We start from the raw sequence: 21,375 nt of genomic DNA, 5'->3' as shown, positions 1-21,375 counted from the left end.
AAATCAGCCTGCCTCTGCCTCCCAAGTGCTGGGATTAAAGGCGTGAGCCACCACTGCCCTGCTGTAACCAATTCTATGTGGAGGTCCTTGATCCACTTAGACTTGAGATTTGTGCAGTGTGATAAATAGGGATCCATTTGCATTCTTCTACGTACAGACATCCAGTTAGACCAGCACCATTTGTTAAAGATGCTTTCTTTTTTGCAATGTATACGTTAGGTTTCTTTGTCAAAATTCAAGTGTCCATAGGTGTGTGGGATTATTTCTGTGTCTTCAGTTTGGTTCCATTGGTCAACTTATCTTTAGTTATACAGATACCATGTGGTTTTGATTACTGTTGCTCTGTAGTAGAGCTTACGGTCAGGAATGGTGATTACTCGAGAAGTTCGTTTATTCAGGATTGTTTTAGCTATCCTGGGTTTGTTGTTTTTCCATGTGAGGTTAAAAATTGCTTATTCAAGATCTGTAAATAATTGTGTGGGAATTTTGATGGGAATTTCATTGAATCTGTAGGTTCCTTTTGGTAAGATGGCCATTTTCACTATGTTAGTCCTACCAATCCATGAACATGGGAGATCTTTCCATGTTCTGATATCTTCTTCAATATCTTTCTTCAGGGACTTCAAGTTCTTGTCATATAGGTTTTAACTTGCTTGGTTAGCATTACACCAAGATATTGTATATTATTTGTGGCTATTGTTTTTTTTCCTAAGCTTTATTTTTTATTAGATATTTTCTTTTTTATTGATTTAAGCTTTATTGAATTATTATGAGAAAAGATATATGATTTCAATTTATCTAAATTTTTAACATTTTTTATTAAATATTTTCTTCATTTACATATCATATGATATCTCCTTCCCCAGTTTCCCCTCTGAAAAAATAAAAAAATTAAAAACATAAAAACAAATAAAAACCCTGTTCCTTCCCCTCTCCTCCTGCTCACCAACCCACCCTCTCCCACTTCCTGGCCCTGATATTCCCCTACACTAGGGCATAGAACATGCACAGGGCCAAGGGCCTCTCCTCCCATTCATGGCCGACTTGGCCATCCTCTGCTACATATGCTGCTGGAGCCATTAGTCCCACCATGTGTACTCTTTGGTTGGTGGTTTAGTCTCTGGGAGCTCTGAGGGTACTAGTTAGTTCATATTGTTGTTTGTCCTAAGGGGCTGCAAACTCTTCAGCACCTTGGGTCCTTTCTCTAGCTCCTTCATTGGGGACCCTGTGCTCTGTCCAATGGATGGCTGTAAGCCTCTACTTCTGTATTAGTTTGGCACTAGCAGAGCCTCTCAGGAGAGAGCTATATTAGGCTCCTGTCAGCCAGCACTTGCTGTCATCCACAATAGTGTCTGGATTTGATGGTTGAATATGGGAAGGATTGACAGGTGGAGCAGTCTCTGAATTGTCCTTATTTCAGTCTCTGCACAATAGGTAGTCTCTACAACTCCTTCAATGGGTATTTTGTTCCCCCTTTTAAGAAGAAATGAAGTACTCACACATTGGTCTTCCCTATTCTTGAGATTCTTGTGGTTTGTGGATTATACTTTGTGTATTCTGATATTCTGGGCTACTATCCACTTATCAGAGAGTGCATACCATATATGTTCTTTTGTGATTGGGTTACCTCACTCAGGGTGATATTCTCCAGATGCATCCATTTCCCTACGAATTTCATAAATTCGTTGTATTTAATAGCTGAGTAGTACTCCATTGTGTAGATGTACCACATTTTCTGTATCCAGTCCTCTATTGAGGGACATCTGGGTTCTTTCCAGTTTCTGGCTATTATGAATAAGGCTGCCATGAACATGTTGGAGCATGTGTCCTTATTACATGTTGGAGCATCTTCTGGGTATATGCCCAGGAGTGGTATAGCTGGGTCATCAGGTAATACTATGTCCAATTTCCTGAGGAACCACCAAACTGATTTCCAGAGTGGTTGTACCAGCTTGCAGTCCCAATAGCAATAAAGGAGTTCTCTTTCTCCACAACCTTGCCAGCATCTGCTGTCACCTGAGTTTTTTATCCTAGCCATTCTGACTGGTATGAGATGGAATCTCAGTGTTGTTATGATTTGCGTTTCTCTGATGACTAACGATGTTGAACATTTTTTTAGGTGCTTCTCAGACATTCGGTATTTGTCAGTTGAGAATTCTTTGTTTAGCTCTGTACCCCATTTTGAATAGGGTTATTTGGCTTTCTGGAGTCTATCTTCTTCAGTTCTTTGTATATATTGGATATCAGCCCTCTCTCAGATATAGGATTGTTAAGACCTTTTCCCAATCTGTTGGTTGCCGTTTTGTCCTATTGACAGTGTCTTTTGCCTTACAGAAGCTTTGCAATTTTATGAAGCCCCATTTGTCGATTCTTGATCTTAGAGCATAAGCTATTGGTGTTCTGTTCAGGAAATTTTCTCCTGTACCCATCTGCTCGAGGTTCTTCCCCACTTTCTTTTCTGTTAGTTTGAGTGTATCTGGTGTTATGTGGAGGTGCTTGATCCACTTGAACTTGAGGTTTGTACAAGGAAATGGGAATGGATCAATTAGGCTTCTTCTATATGCTAACTGCCAGTTGACCCAGCACCATTTGTTGAAAATGCTGTCTTTTCTCCACTGGATGGTTTTAGCTCCTTTGTCAAAGATCAAGTGGCCATAGGTTTGTGGGTTCATTTCTGGGTCTTCAATTCTATCCCATTGACATACCTGCCTGTCGCTGTACCAATACCATGCAGTTTTTATCACAATTGCTTTGTAATACAGTTTAAGGTCTGGAATGGTGATTCCATCAGAGGTTCCTTTATTGTTGAGAATAGTTTTTGCTATCCTGGGTTTTTTGTTTTTCCAGATGAATTTGAAAATTTGCTCTTTCTAAGTCTGTGAAGAATTGAGTTGGAATTTTGAAGGGGATTGCATTGAATCTGTAGATTGCTTTCAGCAAGATGGCCATTTTTACTATATTAATCCTGCCAATCCACGAGCATGGGAGATCTTTCCATCTTCTGAGATCTTTTTCAATTTCCTTCTTCAGAGACTTGAAGTTTTTGCCAAACAGATCTTTTACTTGCTTAGTTAGAATCACACCAAGGTATTTTATATTATTTGGGACTATTGTGAAGGGTGTTGTTTCCCTCATTTCTTTTTCAGCCTGTTTATCCTTTGTGTAGAGGAATGCACTGATTTGCTTGAGTTAATTTTCTATCCAGCTCCTTTGCTGAAGCTGTTTATCAGGTTTAGGAGCTCTCTGGTGGAATTTTTGGGGTCACTTAAGTATACTATCATATCATCAGCAAATAGTGATAATTTGACTTCTTTCTTTCCAATTCATATCCCTTTGATCTCCTTTTGTTGTCTAATTGCTCTAGCTAGGACTTCAAGTACAACATTGAATAGGTAGGGAGAGAGTGGACCGCCTTGTCTAGTCCCTGATTTTAGTGAGATTGCTTCAAGTTTCTCTCCATTTAGTTTGATGTTGGCTACTGGTTTGCTATATATTGCTTTTACTATGTTTAAGTATGGGCCTTGAATTCCTGATCTTTCCAAGACTTTTATCATGAAGGGATGTTGGATTTTGTCAAATGCTTTCTCAGCATCTAATGAGATGATCATATGGTTTTTTCTTTGAGTTTGTTTATATAGTGAATTACGTTGATGGATTTCCATATATTGAACCATCCCTGCATCCCTGTGATGAAGCCTACTTGATCATGTTGGATGATAGTTTTGATGTATTCTTAGATTCGGGTTGGAAGAATTGTTTTGAGTATTTTTGCATCGATATTCATAAGGAAAATTGTTCTGAACTTTTCTTTCTTTGTTAGGTCTTTGTGTGGTTTAGGTATAAGAGTAATTGTAGCTTCATAGAACGAATTGGGTAGAGTTTCTATTTTGTTTCTATTTTGTGGAATAGTTTGAGGTGTATTGGTATTAGGCCTTCTCTGAAGGTCTCATAAAACTCTGCACTAAACCCATCTGGTCCTGGGCTTTTTTTGGTTTGGAGACTATTAGTGACTATTTCTATTTCATAAGCAGATATGGGACTGTTTAGATCGTTGATCTGATCTTGATTTAACTTTGATACCTGGTATCTGTCTAGAAAATTGTCCATTTTATCCAGGTTTTCCAGTTTTATTGAGTACAGGCTTTTGTAGTAGGCTCTCATGATTTTTTGGATTTCCTCTGTGTCTGTTGTTATGTCTCCCTTTTCATTTCTGATCTTGTTAATTAGGATACTGTCTCTGTGCTCTCTAGTTAGTCTGGCTAAGGGTTTATCTGTTTTGTTGATTTTCTCAAAGAACCAGCTCTTGGTTTGGTTGATTCTTTGTATAGTTCTTTTTGTTTCTATTTGATTGATTTCAGCCCTGAATTTGATTATTTCCTGCCTTTGACTCCTCTTGGGTGAATTTTCTTCTTTTTGTTCTTGTGCTTTCAGGTGTACTGTCAAATTGCTGGTGTATGTTCTCTCCAGTTTCTTTTTGGAGGCACTTAAAGCTATTTGTTTTCCTCTTAGGACTGCTTTCATTGTGTCCCATAAGTTTGGGTATGTTGTGGCTTCATTTTCATTAAACTCTAGAGAGTTTTTAATTTCTTTATTTCTTCATTGACCAAGTTATCATTGAGTAGAGTGTTGTTAAGCTTCCACATGTAGGTGGGCATTCTATTGTTTATGTTGTTATTGAGGAGCAGCCTTAGTCCATGGTTATCTGATAGGATGCAAGTAATTATTTCAATCTTCTTGTATCTGTTGAGACCTGATTTGTGACCAATTATATGATTAATTTTGGAGAAGGAACCATGAGGTACTGAGAAAAAGGTATATCATTTTGTTTTAGGATAAAGAGTTCTATAGAAATATGTTAAATCCATCTGTTTCATAACTTCTGTTAGTCTCACTGTGTCTTTGTTTAGTTTCTGTTTCCATGATCTGTCCATGGCACAGAGTGGGGTGTTGAAATCTCTCACTATTATTGTGTGCGGTGCAATTTGTGCTTTGAACTTAAGTAAAGTTTCTTTTATGAATGTAGATGCCCTTGCATTTGGAGCATAGAGGTTCAGAATTGAGAGTTCATCTTGGTAGGTCATACCTTTGATGAGTATGAAGTGTCCCTCCTTATCTTTTTTGATCACTTCAGGGTGAAAGTAGATTTTATTTGATATTAGAATGCCTACTACAGCTTGTTTCTTGGGACCATTTGCTTGGAAAATTGTTTTCCAGCCTTTTATTCTGAGGTAGTGTCTGTCTTTGTCGCTGAGGTGGGTTTCTTGTATGCAATAAAATGTTGGGTCCTGTTTATATACCCAGTCTGATACTCTGTCTTTTTATTGGGGAATTGAATCCATTGATATTAATAGATATTAAGGAAAGGTAACTGTTGCTTCCTGTCATTTTTGTTGTTAGAGTTGGAATTCTGTTCCTGTGGCTAACTTCTTTTAGTTTTATTGGAAGATTACCTTTTTGCTTTTTCTCGGATGTAGTTTCCCTCCTTTTGTTGAAGTTTTTCGTTTATGACCATTTGAAGAGCTGGATTTCTGGAAATATATTGTGTAAATTTGGTCTTGTCATGGAATACCTTGGTTTCTCTTTCTATAGTAATTGAGAATTTTGCTGGGTATAGTAGCCTGGGCTGGCATTTGTGTTCTCTTAGGGTCTATATGACATCAAACCAGGATCTTCTGGCTTTCATAGTCTCTGGCGAGAAGTCTGGTGTAATTCTGATAGTTCTGCCTTTATATGTTACTTGACCTTTTTCCCTCACTGCTTTTAATATTCTTTCTTTGTTTTGTGTATTTGGTGTTTTGATTATTATGTGACGGGAGGCATTTCTTTTCTGGTCCAGTCTATTTGGAGTTATGTAAGCTTCTTATATGTTCATGGGCATCTCTCTCTTTAGGTTAGGGAAGTTTTCTTCTGTAATTTTGTTGAAGATATTTATTGGCCCTTTAAGTTGGGAAGTCTTCACTCTCTTCTATACCTATTATCTTTAGGTTTGGTCTTCTCAATGTGTCCTGGATTTCCTGGATGTTTTGGGTTAGGAGCTTTTTGCTTTTTGTGTTTTCTTTGACTGCTGTGTCAATGTTTTCTATGGAATCTTCTGCCCCTGAGATTCTCTCTTCTATCTCTTGTATTCTGTTGGTGATGCTTGCATCTATATGGTTCCTGACTTCTTTCCTAGGATTTCTATCTCCAGAGTTGTTTCTCTTTGTGATTTCTTAACTGTTTCTACTTCCATTTTTAGGTTCTGGATGGTTTTGTTCAATTCCTTCACCTGTTTGGTTGTGCTTGCCTGTTATTCTTTAAGGGATTTTTGTGTTTCCTCATTAAGGTCTTCTACTTATTTACTCATGTTCTCCTGTAATTCTTTAAGGGATTTTTGTGTTTCCTCTTTAAGGGCTTGAACCTGTTTGCCTGTGTTCGCCTGTCTTTCTTTAAGGGAGTTATTCATGTCCTGCTTAAATTCCTCTATCACCATTGTGAGATATGATTTTAGATCCAAATTTTGCTTTTCTGGTGTTTTGGGATATCCAGGACTTGCTGTGGTGGGAGTACTAGGTTCTGATGAAGCCAAGTAGTCTTGGTTTCTGTTGGTAAGATTCTTGTGTTTTCCTTTTGCCATCTGTTGATTTCCGATGTTAGATGTCCTTGCTTGTCTCTGGCTGGAGCTTGTTCTTCCTGTGAGTCTGTAAGCCTGTGTCAGCACTTCTGGGAGATCAGCTCTCCTCTAGTAAGACCTGAGTCCCTGGGTTGGAGCACTCCCTGGAGGCAAGCTCTCCGCTTGCGGGGAAGGGGCAGAGAAGGCTGTAGATCCACAGTCCTTCCTAGGTGAAGGTGGAGGTAGAGATAGAAAGGATCCTGTGCCTGCTACCTTGCCACTTCTGAGGCCTGTGCCTCCTGGCTCAAAAAGCCAAAGTTTTAAAACCAGATTCAATGAAGAGATAAACTTACTGAGGAGAAAAGGTTAAGATGGAACTGGAAAACCCAGTGTTACAGTTTCAGAATGCTCAGGGGAAGCCTTACAAGTAGACTGAATCAAATAGAAGACAGTATCAGGACCTGAAGATAAAGTAGAGGATTAGACCACAGATGCAAAGAATATGAAAAATTTAAAGGCACAAAAACAACATGTAGGAATGTGGGGACAGCATGACAAGAAGAATTATTGACTTAAATGTTTGAGAAGAATCCCAGGTCAAACACATGGGCGAGATCTTCAATAAAATAATAGAAGAAAACTTCTACCAACTAAGGTTAGACACACCCCTACAGATAAAAGAAGCACACAGAACACTAAATAGACAAAACCAGAAAGTAACTTCCCAAATGTAATACTGAAAATACAGAGCAAAGAGAGAGGATTGAAAGCTGCAAGAGAAAAAAGTACAAGGTACACATAAAGGAAAACCCATCTGAGTAATGCTGATTTCTGACTGGAAAGCCTCCAGAATGAGGAACAAAGCATTCCAAGTTATAAAGACCACATCTGCCAACCTAGACTGTTCTAGCAAGTCTGCCATAGCTGATGGAGAAAAACCTTCTATGATGCAAATAGGCTAAAAACAGGCCTTTCCTCCAAGCCAGCCCCACAGTAATGGAAGGAACACTTAGGCTGAAGAGAGGAAATAAGCATAACTAAGAACTCTAGGAAGAAAACAAACTGTCTATAATTACTGGAATACAAACAGCAGAACCAACAACCAAGTGGCTACCGTCCACAGGCACTGCTCAATAATGATTATACCTATCAGTGGTTTCAACTCTCCCATCAAAAGGCACCAGCTAGCACAATAGACTAAGAAATAAAATCCGCCAGGCAGTGGTGGCGCACACCTTTAATCCTAGCACTTGGGAGGCAGAGGCAGGCAGATTTCTGAGTTCAAGGCCAGCCTGGTCTACAGAGTGAGTTCCAGGACAGCCAGGGCTACACAGAGAAACCCTGACTCAAAAAAAAGAAAGAAAGAAAGGAAGAAAGAAAGAAAGAAAGAAAGAAAGAAAGAAAGAAAGAAAGAAAGAAAAAGAAAGAGAAAATCCATCTTTTCTGTTGGTGACAAGAAACTCACTGCGGACTGGAAGCACAAAATACTCCAATCAGATGAAAGCAGACAGACATTGTTATCCTAATATCTGACAAAATAGACTCCAAACAAAAACCAACCAAAAGAGATAAACGGCACTTCATTGTAACCAAAGGGGACAACTGGCATCAAAGTCACAGACTGTCACCACCCCAATGATAGTAGGTGACGTCAGTATACCATTTCCTCCAATACAGATCATCTAGGAAAAAACACCAAACAAAACAGAAACATCAGAACTAGCTTACATTAAACATCAAAAATATTTAACTGATATCTACAGAATAATTCCACCAAACATCACTTCTGTTCAGGAGACCATGGAACCTTCTCTAAAATGGGCCACATCCTGAGATACAAAACAAATGTTGACAGAAAATAGAAATAACTTCATGTATCCTATTTGACCAAAATACAGTAAAACTTAAGATTAATATCAAACAAATATCTAATAAATATACAAACTTGTAGAGATTGAACAACTCATTATTGAATGGGTGAGAAAGAAATCAAGAAAATTTTATTTTGAAATCCTGGAAATAAAAGAAATTTAAATACAACACAACAAAAACTCCATGTTTGTATTAAGAGAAGTCCTACGTGGGAAATTTATAACTCTAAGTGCCTTCATTAAAGAATAGGAATGAGCACAAATAAATCTGTTTTTAATATAACTCAAGAACTTGGAAAAACAAGAACAAACCAAATCCAAACCCAGTAAGCAGCAGAAGATACTAAAAATAAGAGGAGAAATTGATGAAACAGAAATAAAGAAAACAATTCAAATCATCCACAAATATAAGAGCTGGTTCTTTGAGAAAACAAACAAGAATGACAATCCTTGGCTCAATTAATCAAAAGAGAAACTATCCAAATTAATAGAAGCATAGATAAATAAACACTACAACAGACACCAAAGAAACTCAGGAAATTATAAGGGAATCCTCTAAAACCTGTACTCAATTTAAGCTGGCAAATGCAAAAGAAATGGAAAGACTTCTAGATTCATCCTAACCACCAAAGTTAAACCAAAATGAAATCAACAACCTAAAGAGACCTAAAAAGACAAATGAGGAGACTGAAACAGTAATAAGAAGCCACATGACTAAAGCAGTCCAGGCCTATAGACATTCACAGCAGAATTCACCAGACTTTCAGAGAAAAGCTACAACCAGTGCCTCTTAAATTATTAAAGAAATTTAAACAGAAGGAGCTCTTCTAAACTCCATGTATGAAGGCAGCATTAATCTACTGCAAAAACCTAGTGAAGATATAACCAAAGCCACTACCCCTGATGAACATTATATGTGTGTGTGTGCATATAGGTAGGTAGATAGGTAGATAGATAGATAGATAGATAGATAGATAGATAGATAGATAGATAGATAGATACATACATACATACATACATACATACATACATATATACATACATACAGGCCAGAGTCATTTGGAAGGAGAGAAGCTCAGTTGAGAAGGTACCCCCACCTGATTGGCCTATGGACCAAGCTTGTTTTTAATTGATGATCGATTTGGAGGGCCCAGCTTTCTGTGGCAAGGCCATCCCTTGTTCCATGGTCATAGTCGTATAAGAAATGGGGCTGAGCAAGTCAGTAAGCAGCACTCCTCCAGGGCCTCTGTATCAGATTTTGTCTTCATGTTTCTTCCCTGACTCCTTTAGATGATAGACTGTGATTTGGAAATGTAGCAAAATAAACCCTTTCCTCCTCAAGTTGATTTATATCATGGTGTTTTATTACAGCAAAAACAGTAGTAGTTAAGACAATATAGATACAAATATACACAATTAAATATTTTTAAACCATATACAGGTACATATAAAAAAAATCATCTACCATGATCAAGTGAGCTTTATCACAAAGATTCAGGGATGGTTCAAAGTAAGTAGGTCGATAAATGTAAAAAAAACATACAAATAGACTTAATGGATACAGACAAAGCATTTGACAAAATACAATAACACCTCATGATAAAAAGAGTAAAGCTGGAGGGAACACACTCCAACATACTAAAGCCTATGACAAACTCATGGACAACATTATCCTAAGTGGGAAAAACATAAAGTGATCCTATTGAAGTCAGAGATAAGACAGGGCTATCCCATATCCCATTTTGTTCAACATAGTGCTTAAACCACAAGTTCCAGTGATAACACAAGGAAATTAAATACAAATAGGAGAAGTCAAGCTACCCCTGTTTGCAGATGATGTGATGTTATCCCTAAGAGATTCCCACAGTTCCACCAGAAAACATCTAGAAAAACATCAACAATTTCAGCAAAATTTCAAGATACAGGCTCGACTTAGAAAAATCAATAGCTTTTTTATATACCACCAACAGAAATACTGAGAAAGAGGTGTTGTGCACACTCCTATTTACAATAGCCTCAAAGAAAATAAATTATGTAGGAATGAACATAACCAAGGAGGTGAAAGACCTCTACAATGAAAATTTTAAATCTCTAAAGAAAGATTGAAGAAGAGACTAGAAGATGGAAAGACCCGATATCATGGGTTGGTAGAATTAATATTGTGAAAATGACCATTCTACTAAAAGTTATTTATAGTTTCAATGTAAGCACAATCAAAATCTCTCTCATTCTCACAAAAATAGTAAGTTTGAAAAATGAAAAAAAATCTAAAATTTACTTGGAACCACAAAGAACCAGGATAGCCAAAGCAGTCTTGAAAAAAAAATGCAGGAGGGATTCCCATTCCATATTTCAAGATAAATTACAACATAGTAATAAAAATATAGTCCCTTTACAACATACATTTAGACCAATGAATCAAAACAAAACACTCAAACTTGAGTATGTAACTGCAGACATCTGATATTCTACAGAGATCCCAAAAGCAGACCCTGGAGAAAGGCAGCACTTGGAACAAAAGGTGCACGTGCAGAAGAATGAGGTTAGCCATCGTCGATGGATTACACAAAGCTATCTCAACCAGCCTCAAAGGCCTCAATGTAGAACCTGAAACTCTGGGACTGCTAGAAGAAAACAGGGAGCACCCTATCAGAAGCAGGAACAGGCTTTCTGAATAGGGCTCTTTGTCCATAAGTCACTGCCAACAATAAGTAGGGGGCCTCACCAAACTATAGTGCTTCTACACAGCTAAGAAAACAACCATTTGAGAATGGAAGAGAATCTTACCTGGCTATTCATCTGAGAGAGGGTTAATATTCAGAATACAGTAAGAGGCAAAAACAAACCACCCATTCAAGCAGTGGGCTATGGATCCAACCAGAGAGTGCTCAAAGACACAAATGGCTAGGAAATACCTCAAATAGTGTTCATCCTTAGCAGTTAGGGAAAGGTGACTACATCACTGAGATCTCATCTTATCCCAGTCACAATGTCTAAGATCAACAGAATAGCTGAAAATAAATGCTGGCGGGATGGGTCAGGGAAATAGAACCCTCATCCACTTCTGATGGAAATGCAAATTGGTGCATCCACTCTGGAAATCAGTATGGAGAATCAACAAAAACTAAAAATAAATGTACCATATAACACAGCACCAACACTCCTTGGACTTCAATACTCAGAGGACCTGGCATCCTGCTCCAGAGATAATTGCTCAGCCATATTCACTGTTGTTCTAGTCACAATAGCTAGAGAATGGAGACAACCCAATTGTCCTTCAGCTAGCATACAGGTAATGAAAATGTGGTACATATACACAATGGAATACTATTCAGTTGTAAATAAAAATGAAATCATGAAAATTGCAGGTAAATGGATGGAACTAGGAAAGGTCGTACTGAGTGATGTAACCCAGACTCAGAAAGACAAACGGCACATGTTCTTTTATCTATGGTTCCTAGCCTCAAAGCTTCAGCTGTGAGCATATGAGCAGTTAGCAGGAACCAGGAAAGTAGAGAAGAACCACAGTGGGTGACCCCTAGAGAGGGGGCCAGTGGAATGCAAGGGACATAAATATTGAATTGCAGAATAACTAAAAGTGTTTTATCCATAGAGGATAAATTTATGTCATACAAGAACCTGGCACATCATAATCTTTGGTGAATAACCAGACTCAGAAAGGAGAATGTTTTTCTCATATGTGGAAAACAAACCATGAAGTGGAAGGGGACTATTTGTAAAGAGGGAAGGGGGGCAGGAGAATGTAATAGAAGTTGGATATTTCCAGTATATATTATACATATAACAGAATCATAGCTAAAGATGTACTCCAGTGTTAGAATGTTGCCTGTGAAGCAGAGGATCCTGGCCTTGAAGTCCTAGAACTGCAAGAACAGTCCATTAAAAACAAGATTTTGGCTGAATATGGTGGCACACACCTTTCATCCCAGCAGAGGCAGGTGGATCTCCGTGTTCAAGCCCAGCCTGGTCTACAGAGTGAGTAGTAGGCCAGTCAGGACCACATGGGGAGGTGTTATTAAAATAATAATAGTATTTCAGAAAAGAACTTTCTTTTTAATATGATGATATTAAAGTGATTATACTGTTGAAGGGTTTCAAGTAAATATAAATTTATATTTTTAAAATATTCAGAATATTTTGAAAATATTTAATATGCTCACTATATTAAGCATTAGAATATAAAGCTCTTTCTGTGACATAACCTACCTTGATTTTTTTCTTAATTCCATTTTCCATTTAATAACCTCTCACCTGACAGACGGGCAATTGAGAGAAGAACTGAGGAGGAGGAGGAGGAGGAGGAGGAGGAGGAGGAGGAGGAGGAGGAGAAGAAGGAAGAGGAGGAGGAGGAAGAGGTCTGCACTGACTCTTCAATGGCCACCATCTGGAATGCAGAAGGTAATGGAGCTCAGGTCCCATAGAGGATGGTGGAAAACAGGTCATTTCAGGAGTTTCTATAAATTAATGATAAGAAACCTTAGCATTTCTTGTGAGTGAGAAGGTTGGTAGCTGATAAATTATCTGGTTAAAATAAAGGCAGCCATTGGTGATTGTATGAATAAATACATCTGAGGAGCCTGTAAAATATCCATTCTAATTCAGTAGGTCTGGAATGCACCTTGAGTCCACCTTTCTCAAAAGCTCTCATGTGACACATATATAGCAAGCTGAGCAGGATCAATCTGAGAATCTCTGGGAAAGTGGCTTGGGCCTTGTCCAATTTAGCAAGGAAGCAGTGTATACATACATATAGTAAATATGTAACAAAATCAACCATGTAAGAGACTCCCTAAAAGTGGTTCCAGAAAAGAGTGTGGCAAAGTGATAGCAATCACTGGCAGCCAGCATGGCCAGCTAGACAGACCTGGAAATGCAGAAGCATTTCCACACGCAGAATCAATGGTGTAAAAAATGAGGGGGAGGAAGAGCCCATCCTCTCGCCACTTCCCATGAAAGCTGTTCTAGCTTGACCAACTCATTCTGTCTCTTAGTCCACTTGCTCTACATTGCAATAGTAAGGTGTGTGGGACAGGGTACCTTCTAAGGAAGGAAAGGGAGTCTATGCAGATCACAGGTCGTTAAGAGGATAGTCTACGAGATGGAAGCTGCAGGAGCAGCAGTGTGCCTGCAAAGGAGCCTCTGTGCAGGGACTTTCCCTGACTAATCCGAGCTCTGGCATGTAGGGGAACTGCACCTGCCATGCTGTGAAGACATCACTGTAAGAAAACAAGCTCCAAAGCATGAGAGAGGCAGGGAGGCAGAGGCAGAGGCAGAGGCAGGCAGATCTCTGTGAGCTCAAGGCTAGCCTGATCTACCTAATGAGTTCCAGGATCATCAGGGCCATACAGTGAGACCAGCTCTCAAAAAAAAAAAAATTATTTTTAGATAAGAACAATATGAGCGACCTCTACTTACTTGAGTGCAGATATTGACAGTCTTGAGAGTCCAGAGAGCTAAGTATCCCCTCATAATCGACACTCATATTGGGTAAAATCTGATTATATTATTTTCTCTAATGTTTTTGACATTTTAATTTATTATTATATTAATTATTATATTATATATCTTATTTGTTATCATTAGAGTATTAGTATTCATGTTGTGATCTCATTTTAGGAGAAATGAAAGAAGACCAAAGGAGACAGGTAAAGTGCTCTGTGAGAAAAGTATACAACTGGCTTAACTATACACATGCTGTCTGTTGGCCTACATTAACCAGACGGTAGCTATTTAGCTTTTTATTTTTAGTAAAACTCCCTCTAAAGCCACCAACAGTTGAAAATTAATAGGCTGGAAGCCAAGTAATACAGCAGCAGTCTATATCTGTTTGTATCTGTGTATATCCATCTGTCCATCTGTGCACACCACTCTCTCAATAGTGAATGCTTGAAATTATTCAGAAGACATAAAAAGACAGCATAGGAAACTTATCTAATGCCATTCATTTTATATAATTTTATAAGAAATATATATAGAATACCATTTCTGACAGGTGATCCTAAGCCCCTCTCTTTATTCTGCCTATGACATCCCATTAAAGTTCATCAGTTAAAGAAAAAGTCATGTAAGAAAAAAAAAAACCTCATAGTATATAAGTAATAGTATATGAATATAAATGACCATGTGAACTGACTTATATAGGGAATCATTACTTTAATCAACTTCTTTCATTTTTTTTTTAAGTTCACTCTATAACCCAAGTTCATTAGAGCTCTCTGTAAAGCCAGCCCAGACTAGCCTCAACCTCAGGCCCATCCTCCTACCTCATCTTCCCACATGCTGTGATTACACAGGCTAATCTCTACCTGGCTCAACCAAATTCTTTATAGTCATACCTATACTGAAATTATTTTTAAATCTGGATTTACATAAAAGGAAAACAGCCTATATTCCAACAGATATGCATGAATAATCTGAAGCATTCAGTTTGCTAAAAATTAAGGAAACTGATAATATATATGTTATTTATTTAAAACATTGCTTTGTAATGTCTTTTAGAAATGAAGCTTTACATTTGTTTCTTTTGTGTGTGTAGGGGTGTGGACGGTGTACCACAGTGCACATGTGGGGGTCAGAAGACAATTTATGAGACTGTTCTCTTATTACATTATGAAGATTCCAGGGGTCAAACTCAGATCCCCAGACTTAGCAGCACATGCCTTTACTCACTGAGCCGTCTCAATGAACCATCTATTGATGGTCATCTGTTGATGATCTGCTGTTCTATCCATTTCCCTACTAGTTACATAATTTCATTCTTTTTGTGGCTTACTAAAATTCCATTGTGTATATATACCACATTTTCATTGTTTTGGGGGGAGGGAGGGCCAGGGAATGGACACCTGGGCTGATTGCCCAACTTGACTAGTATAGTAGTGCCTCAATAATGATATTTACTTTTAACATAACAGAGTATTTTCTCTCACTGTAATGAAACACCTAAGGCTATGTACATTTTTGGCTCCAGTATGGAGGATGAAAGCACAGGATGGCAGTCCCATCAGTTAAGCAGCTGGCTGGACTTTATGGATCATGGCGTCTCAGAGGCAGGAGTGCGTGTGTGGAAGTCGCAGACGTCAGAGATCAGACTTAGGCCTGCTGCTTTACAGCAGTGCAGTCTAGTCCAGAATGAGGTCCTGTGGAGAACAGTTCCTCCAGTGGCTTATTGCTATCACTAGCCTCACCTCTTAAAGGTTCTACAACCGGCTTTTAAGGCACAAAAACCTCAGTCATAGGAATAATGACTTTTCTATATTTTTATTACCTCTATTCAAACTTCAATTGGAAATATTCAACAAAAAATAAAACTGCAGGAATTATAACGTTTTCCAGGTACTTACCATGGGTGATACAGCCTTAGGTGGTTTTGGTTAAGATGTAAGCTCTCACAAGCACTCTGTGGGTGATGGTGCTTCCACCCCCTATAAGTGAGATGAAACAATTCCCATAGTTGCTCAGCTTGGAAGAAACGAAGAAAGAAATTAAAGACATTCTAGAATTTAATGAAAATGAAGGCACAGCATACCAAATCTAATGGGACACAATGAAAGCAGTGATAAGAGGAAAATTCAAGTATTAAGTTCCTTCATAAAGATATTGGAGAGATCCCACACTAGCAACTTAACAGCACATCTGAAAGCTCTAGAACAAAAAGAAGCAAATAAACCCAAGAGGAGTAGATGGCAGGAAATAATCAAACGTAGGGCTAAAATCAACCAAGTAGAAAAAGGAGAACTATACAAAGAATTAACAGAACCAGGAGCTGGTTCTTTGAGAAAATCAACAAGGTAGATGAACCCTTAGCCAAGCTAATAAGAGGGCACAGAGACAGTATCCAAATTAACAAAATCAGAAATGAAAAGGGAGGCATAACAACAGAACCTGAGGAAACTGAAAAAAATCATCAGATCCTACTACAAAAGCATTAATAAATCTGGAAAATCTAGATGAAATGGATGATTTTCTAGAAAGATACCAGGTACCAAAGTTAAATCAAGATCAGGTAAACTATCTAAATAGTCCCATAAGTCCTAAGGAAATAGAAGCAATCATTAAAAGTCTCCTAACCAAACAAACAAACAAACAAAAGCCCAGGGCCAGATGGTTTTAGTGCAGAATTCTATCAGACTTTTAAAGAAAACTAATACTTTTCAAAATGTTCCACAAAACAGAAACAGAAGGAATACTACCTAATTCATTCTGTGAAGCCAGTTACACTGATACCTAAACCACACAAGAACCCAACAAAGAAAGGAAACTTCAGACCAATTTCACTTATGAATATCAATGCAAAAATACTCAATAAAATTCTTGAAAACCAAATCCAAGAACACCAAGAAACCAAAACCATCATTCACCATGATCAAGTTTGATTCATCTCAGGGATTCAAGGATGGGCCAGGTTAATATATGGAAATCTACCCATTAACATAATCCACTATATAAACAAACTCAAAAAAACACATGATCATTTCATGGTCATGTGAAGGCTGAAAAAGCCTTCAACAAAGTACAATACCCCTTCATGTTAAAAGTATTGGAGTGATCAGGAATTCACAGCCCATACCTAAACATAATAAAAGCAATATATACAGCAAACCAACAGCCAACACCAAACTAAATGGAGAGAAACTTAAATCAATCCCACTAAAATCAGGGAAAAGACAGGGCTGCCCACTTTCTTCCTATCTATTCAATATAGTACTCGAAGTTCTAGCTAGAGCAATTAGACAATAGGGAGTCAAAGGGATAAAAATTGGAAAAGAAGTCACTATTTGCAGATAATATGATGGTATTCATAAATGACCCCAAAAATTCTACCAGAGAATATCTACACCTGATAAACAACATCAGCAAAATGGCTGAATATAAAATTAACTCAAACAAACCAGTAGCCTTCCTTTATCAAAAAATAAACAGGCAGAGAGAAAAATTAGGGAAATAACACCCTTCACAATAATCATGAGTAATATAAAATCTTGGTATAACTCTAATCAAGCAAGTGAAAAATCTGTGGGACAAGAACTTCAAGTCTCTGAAGAAAGAAATCAAAGAAGGACTCAGAAAATCGAAAGATTTCCCATGGTCATGAATCAGCAGGATTAACATAGTGAAAATAGCCATCTTACCAAAAGCAATCTACATATTCACTGCAATCCTCATCAAAATTCCAACTCAGTTCTTCACAGAGATAGACAAAGCAATTCTCAGCTTCATCTGGAATAACAAAAAACTCAAGATAGCAAAAACAATTCTCAACAATAAAAGAACTCTTGAGGGGATCACCATCCTTGACCTCAAACTATACTATAGAGCAATAGTGATAAAAACTGCATGGTACTGATACAGAGACAGACAAGTTGATCAATGAAATAGAACCATTGGATTGATCCTGAGTACTCCAATGGAAGAGTTAGGAGAAGGACTGAAGGATCTGAAGGGGATTGCAACCCCATAGGAAGAACAACAATATCAACTAGCCAGATCCCTCAGAGCTCCCAGAGACTAAACCACCAACCAAAGAGTATACATGAGTGGCTTCATGGTTCCCAATACACATGTAGCAGAGGACTGCCTTAGCATCAGTGGGAAGGGAAGCACTTGATTCTGTGGAGGCTTAATGCCCAAGCAAAGGATGATGCTAGAGGGGTGAGGAGGAGTGGGTGGGTAGGTGGGGGAGCACCCTCTTAGAGGCAAATGGAAGGAGCGATAGAGTGGGAGTTTGCAGAGGAGAGACAAGGAAGGGGGGAAACATTTGAAATGTAAATAAGTAAAATATTTTTTTAAAGGCAAATAGACATGATGAGCTTCATTTTCATGCATGCACATCCTGCAGTGGGGTCCATTTGTTTAAGTAATTGCTATGTATTACTAATTATACTGTTTCAAAAGATAGGAAGTTTGAGTGGTTTTCCTCCTCAACAAGTTCCTCAACAAGATGGTTTCCATGACAGGAAGCCTATAAAAAAGCAGGAAAAAGATTGATTCTTTCCTTTCTCAGTATTTAGAGCCAGGATCAGCAAACATTTTCTATAAAGTGCATGAGAGAAAATATTTAGGCTTTGTAGACTTTGGTGGTATTACAGCTGTATTACTCTGATGGTATACCCTCCCCCCAAAAAATCCTAAGTCAATTCTTAATTGAAGGTCCTTATGTTCCTAAAAAAATGTAACTATCATAAAAAACATGAATTTCATACAGTGTTGTAAAATATGCTTTCATTTTTTTTTAGCAAACATTTTAAAGTGCAAAAAGTCTTTTGTGGGGAGACGTTGGATATCTAGCTTTTCCTTTTTACTCAAAAGCCTTGCATTGTCAGAGGGCAGATTGAATATTGAATATGCACCATTAGCCATAAATATGCTGGCCTCAGGTTCAGAATAATGAGGCAGGAGGGTTGTTTGAGTATAAAGGTAAACTGGAAAGGTCTCAAAGTAAAGTGACTCTTTAATAGCTTGTAGCTTGGCTCCTAAAATGGCTTGGGGGGGATTAAGATACTTTCTACCAAGCCTGAGTTCAATCCCTCTGATCTGATAGTGAAAGGAGGGAGCTGACTCCCCCAGTTGTCCTCTTACCTCTGAAAGTGCATTACTTGTTATAACTCTGGCTTATGCCAGGTGTGGTAGTGTATACTGTAATCCTGCCACTTGGGAGTTAGAGGCAGGAGAGGCAGATGGGCCAGACCAGCCATGGCTACACAAGCCAGCGTGGACTACAACAGGTTTACTGCTGCACAGGCTATAAACTTTCTTAAGGTCCTGTGGCTAGTTTCTGTACTGTCTTGCTGTTAAGAACAGAAATTACATAGTGATTCCCAAATAACTAACATAGGTGCAAGGAAGAGAATATGTAACTCTGATAATAATATCCCAGATGTAACATGGTTACATGTTAAACAAAACAGTTTTGTGTCAAAAGGCTCCAACTTTGCTCCTCTTAGAAATTAGTGCTTGTTAAATCAGAAGCATGAGCCACCATTAGTAACATGATTGGTAACATGAAGGAAATCTGTTATAAAGTGACACGAACAAGACAACAGCATTAAGTAACAGTAGCCCAAATCCAGCTATAGCAAAGCAACTCTTAACATTGGCAAAGTCTGGGTGCACAAAGAGAAAATGACCTGGTACCAGCCAGTACTGGGTGGCAACCATAGTGCATGACATATGTAGAAATCATATGTGGAAATCAGCTGAGAAAATCAGAATACACTTTTGTTGCTGTAAATTGCCACAAAAATTAACATACTCAGACATTAAAATCAGAGACTGTTTATCCAAATGCCAGTTGAAGATATGGCTTAATGGTAGAGTGTTTCCCAAGCATGCACAAGGCCCTGGGTGCAATCCCCAACATGACATAGATGTGTGTTTATGTTTTTTAAAATAACTTCATTTATTAAAATACATATGGAAAAATAAAGCAAATATTTTAACCACATATTTATTTTCTAAATCATATTTAATGAATACTCTTTTCTTTTTATAATGTTAGATTATCACATATAAAATACTTTATTGTGTTAATCTTAATATGTCTGCCTAAGATAAAAAAGGATACTAGTCGAGGCACGCAGGAACTCTGCCAGCCCAGTGGCACAGATTCCTTCCAGTCTAAGCAGTCCTGGGGTGCAAATTCCACACAATACCCAGAGGAAGCACCACTTCCAGGTGCTCTAACACGCCCAGGATCAGAGAGGATCGGAGATGAGGAGGACACAACATCTGTCCCAACATCAGGAGTAACTGTGGCTAGCAGGCAAGCAGGAACTCCACTACCCTAGTGGTACAAGTTGCTTCCTGTCTGTCTGAGCAGACCTTGGGGCAAATTTTGCAGCCACTCCCACAACACCCAGAGGAAGCTCCACTCCCGGGAGCTCTAAAGGGCTCAGGATCACAGGATCCCAGAATCACAGGATCACAGAGACAACTCGACTCTGAGGAATTCTAACACAACCAGGATCACAGGAAGAACAGGCCCCAGTCAGATTTAGCCTGGGCAGGTAGCACTAGAGATAACCGGATGTCGGAAGGCAAGCATAAGAACATAAGCAACAGAAACCAAGGTTAATTGGCATCATCAGAACCCGATACTCCCACTATAGCAAGTCCTGGACACACCATCACACCGGAAAAGCAAGATTCAGATCTAAAATCACTTCTCATGATGATGATACAGGACTTTAAGAAGGACATAAATAACTCCTTCAAAGAAAGGCAGAACGACACAGGTAAACAGCTAGAAGCCCTAAAAGAGGAAACACAAAAATCCCTTAAAGAACTACAGGAAAACACAATCAAACAGGTGAAGGAAATGAACAAAACCATCTGGGATCTAAAATTGCAAATAGAAACAATGAAGAAATCACAAAGGGATACATCCCTGGAGTTACAAAACCTAGGAAAGAGATCAGGAGTCATAGATGCAAGCATCACCAACAGAATACGAGAGATAGAAGAGAGAATCTCAGGGGCAGAAGACACCATTGAAAACATTGACACAACAGTCATAGAAAAAGCAAAAAGCAAAAAGCTCCTAACCCAAAACATCCAGGAAATCCAGGACACAATGAGAAGACCAAACCTAAGGATAATAGGTATAGAAGAGAGTAAAGACTCCCAACTTAAAGGGCCAATAAATATCTTCAACAAAATTATAGAAGAAAACTTCCCTAACCTAAAGAAAGAGATGCCCATAAACATACAAGAAGCCTACAGAACTCCAAATAGACTGGACCAGAAAAGAAATTCCTCCCGTCACATAATAATCAAAACACCAAATGCACTAAACAAAGAAAAAATTTTAAAAGCAGTAAGGGACAAAAGGCAAGTAACATATAAAGGCAGGCCTATCAGAATTATACCAGACTTCTCATCAGAGACTATGAAAGCTAG

The 21,375-nt window shown here is 38.3% G+C and overlaps 1 protein-coding gene across 7 annotated transcripts in view; it reads left to right on the top strand.

The window, feature by feature from the left end:
* The window catches only part of Wdpcp (WD repeat containing planar cell polarity effector), a 314,567-nt gene that overhangs the window by 290,055 nt on the left and 3,137 nt on the right, over positions 1-21,375 (top strand). For all 7 annotated transcript variants that reach the window (XM_031342541.1, XM_031342542.1, XM_031342540.1 and 4 more), the window contains 2 exons: positions 12,740-12,879; positions 14,098-14,126. In XM_031342541.1, coding sequence (XP_031198401.1) covers positions 12,740-12,879; positions 14,098-14,126 — 169 coding nt within the window. The remainder of the gene's footprint in view (positions 1-12,739; positions 12,880-14,097; positions 14,127-21,375) is intronic.

Source organism: Mastomys coucha, unplaced genomic scaffold (genome assembly GCF_008632895.1).
Source record: "Mastomys coucha isolate ucsf_1 unplaced genomic scaffold, UCSF_Mcou_1 pScaffold22, whole genome shotgun sequence".
Taxonomy (NCBI): Eukaryota; Metazoa; Chordata; class Mammalia; order Rodentia; family Muridae; genus Mastomys; species Mastomys coucha.
This window is presented reverse-complemented; position numbering and strand designations above follow the sequence as displayed.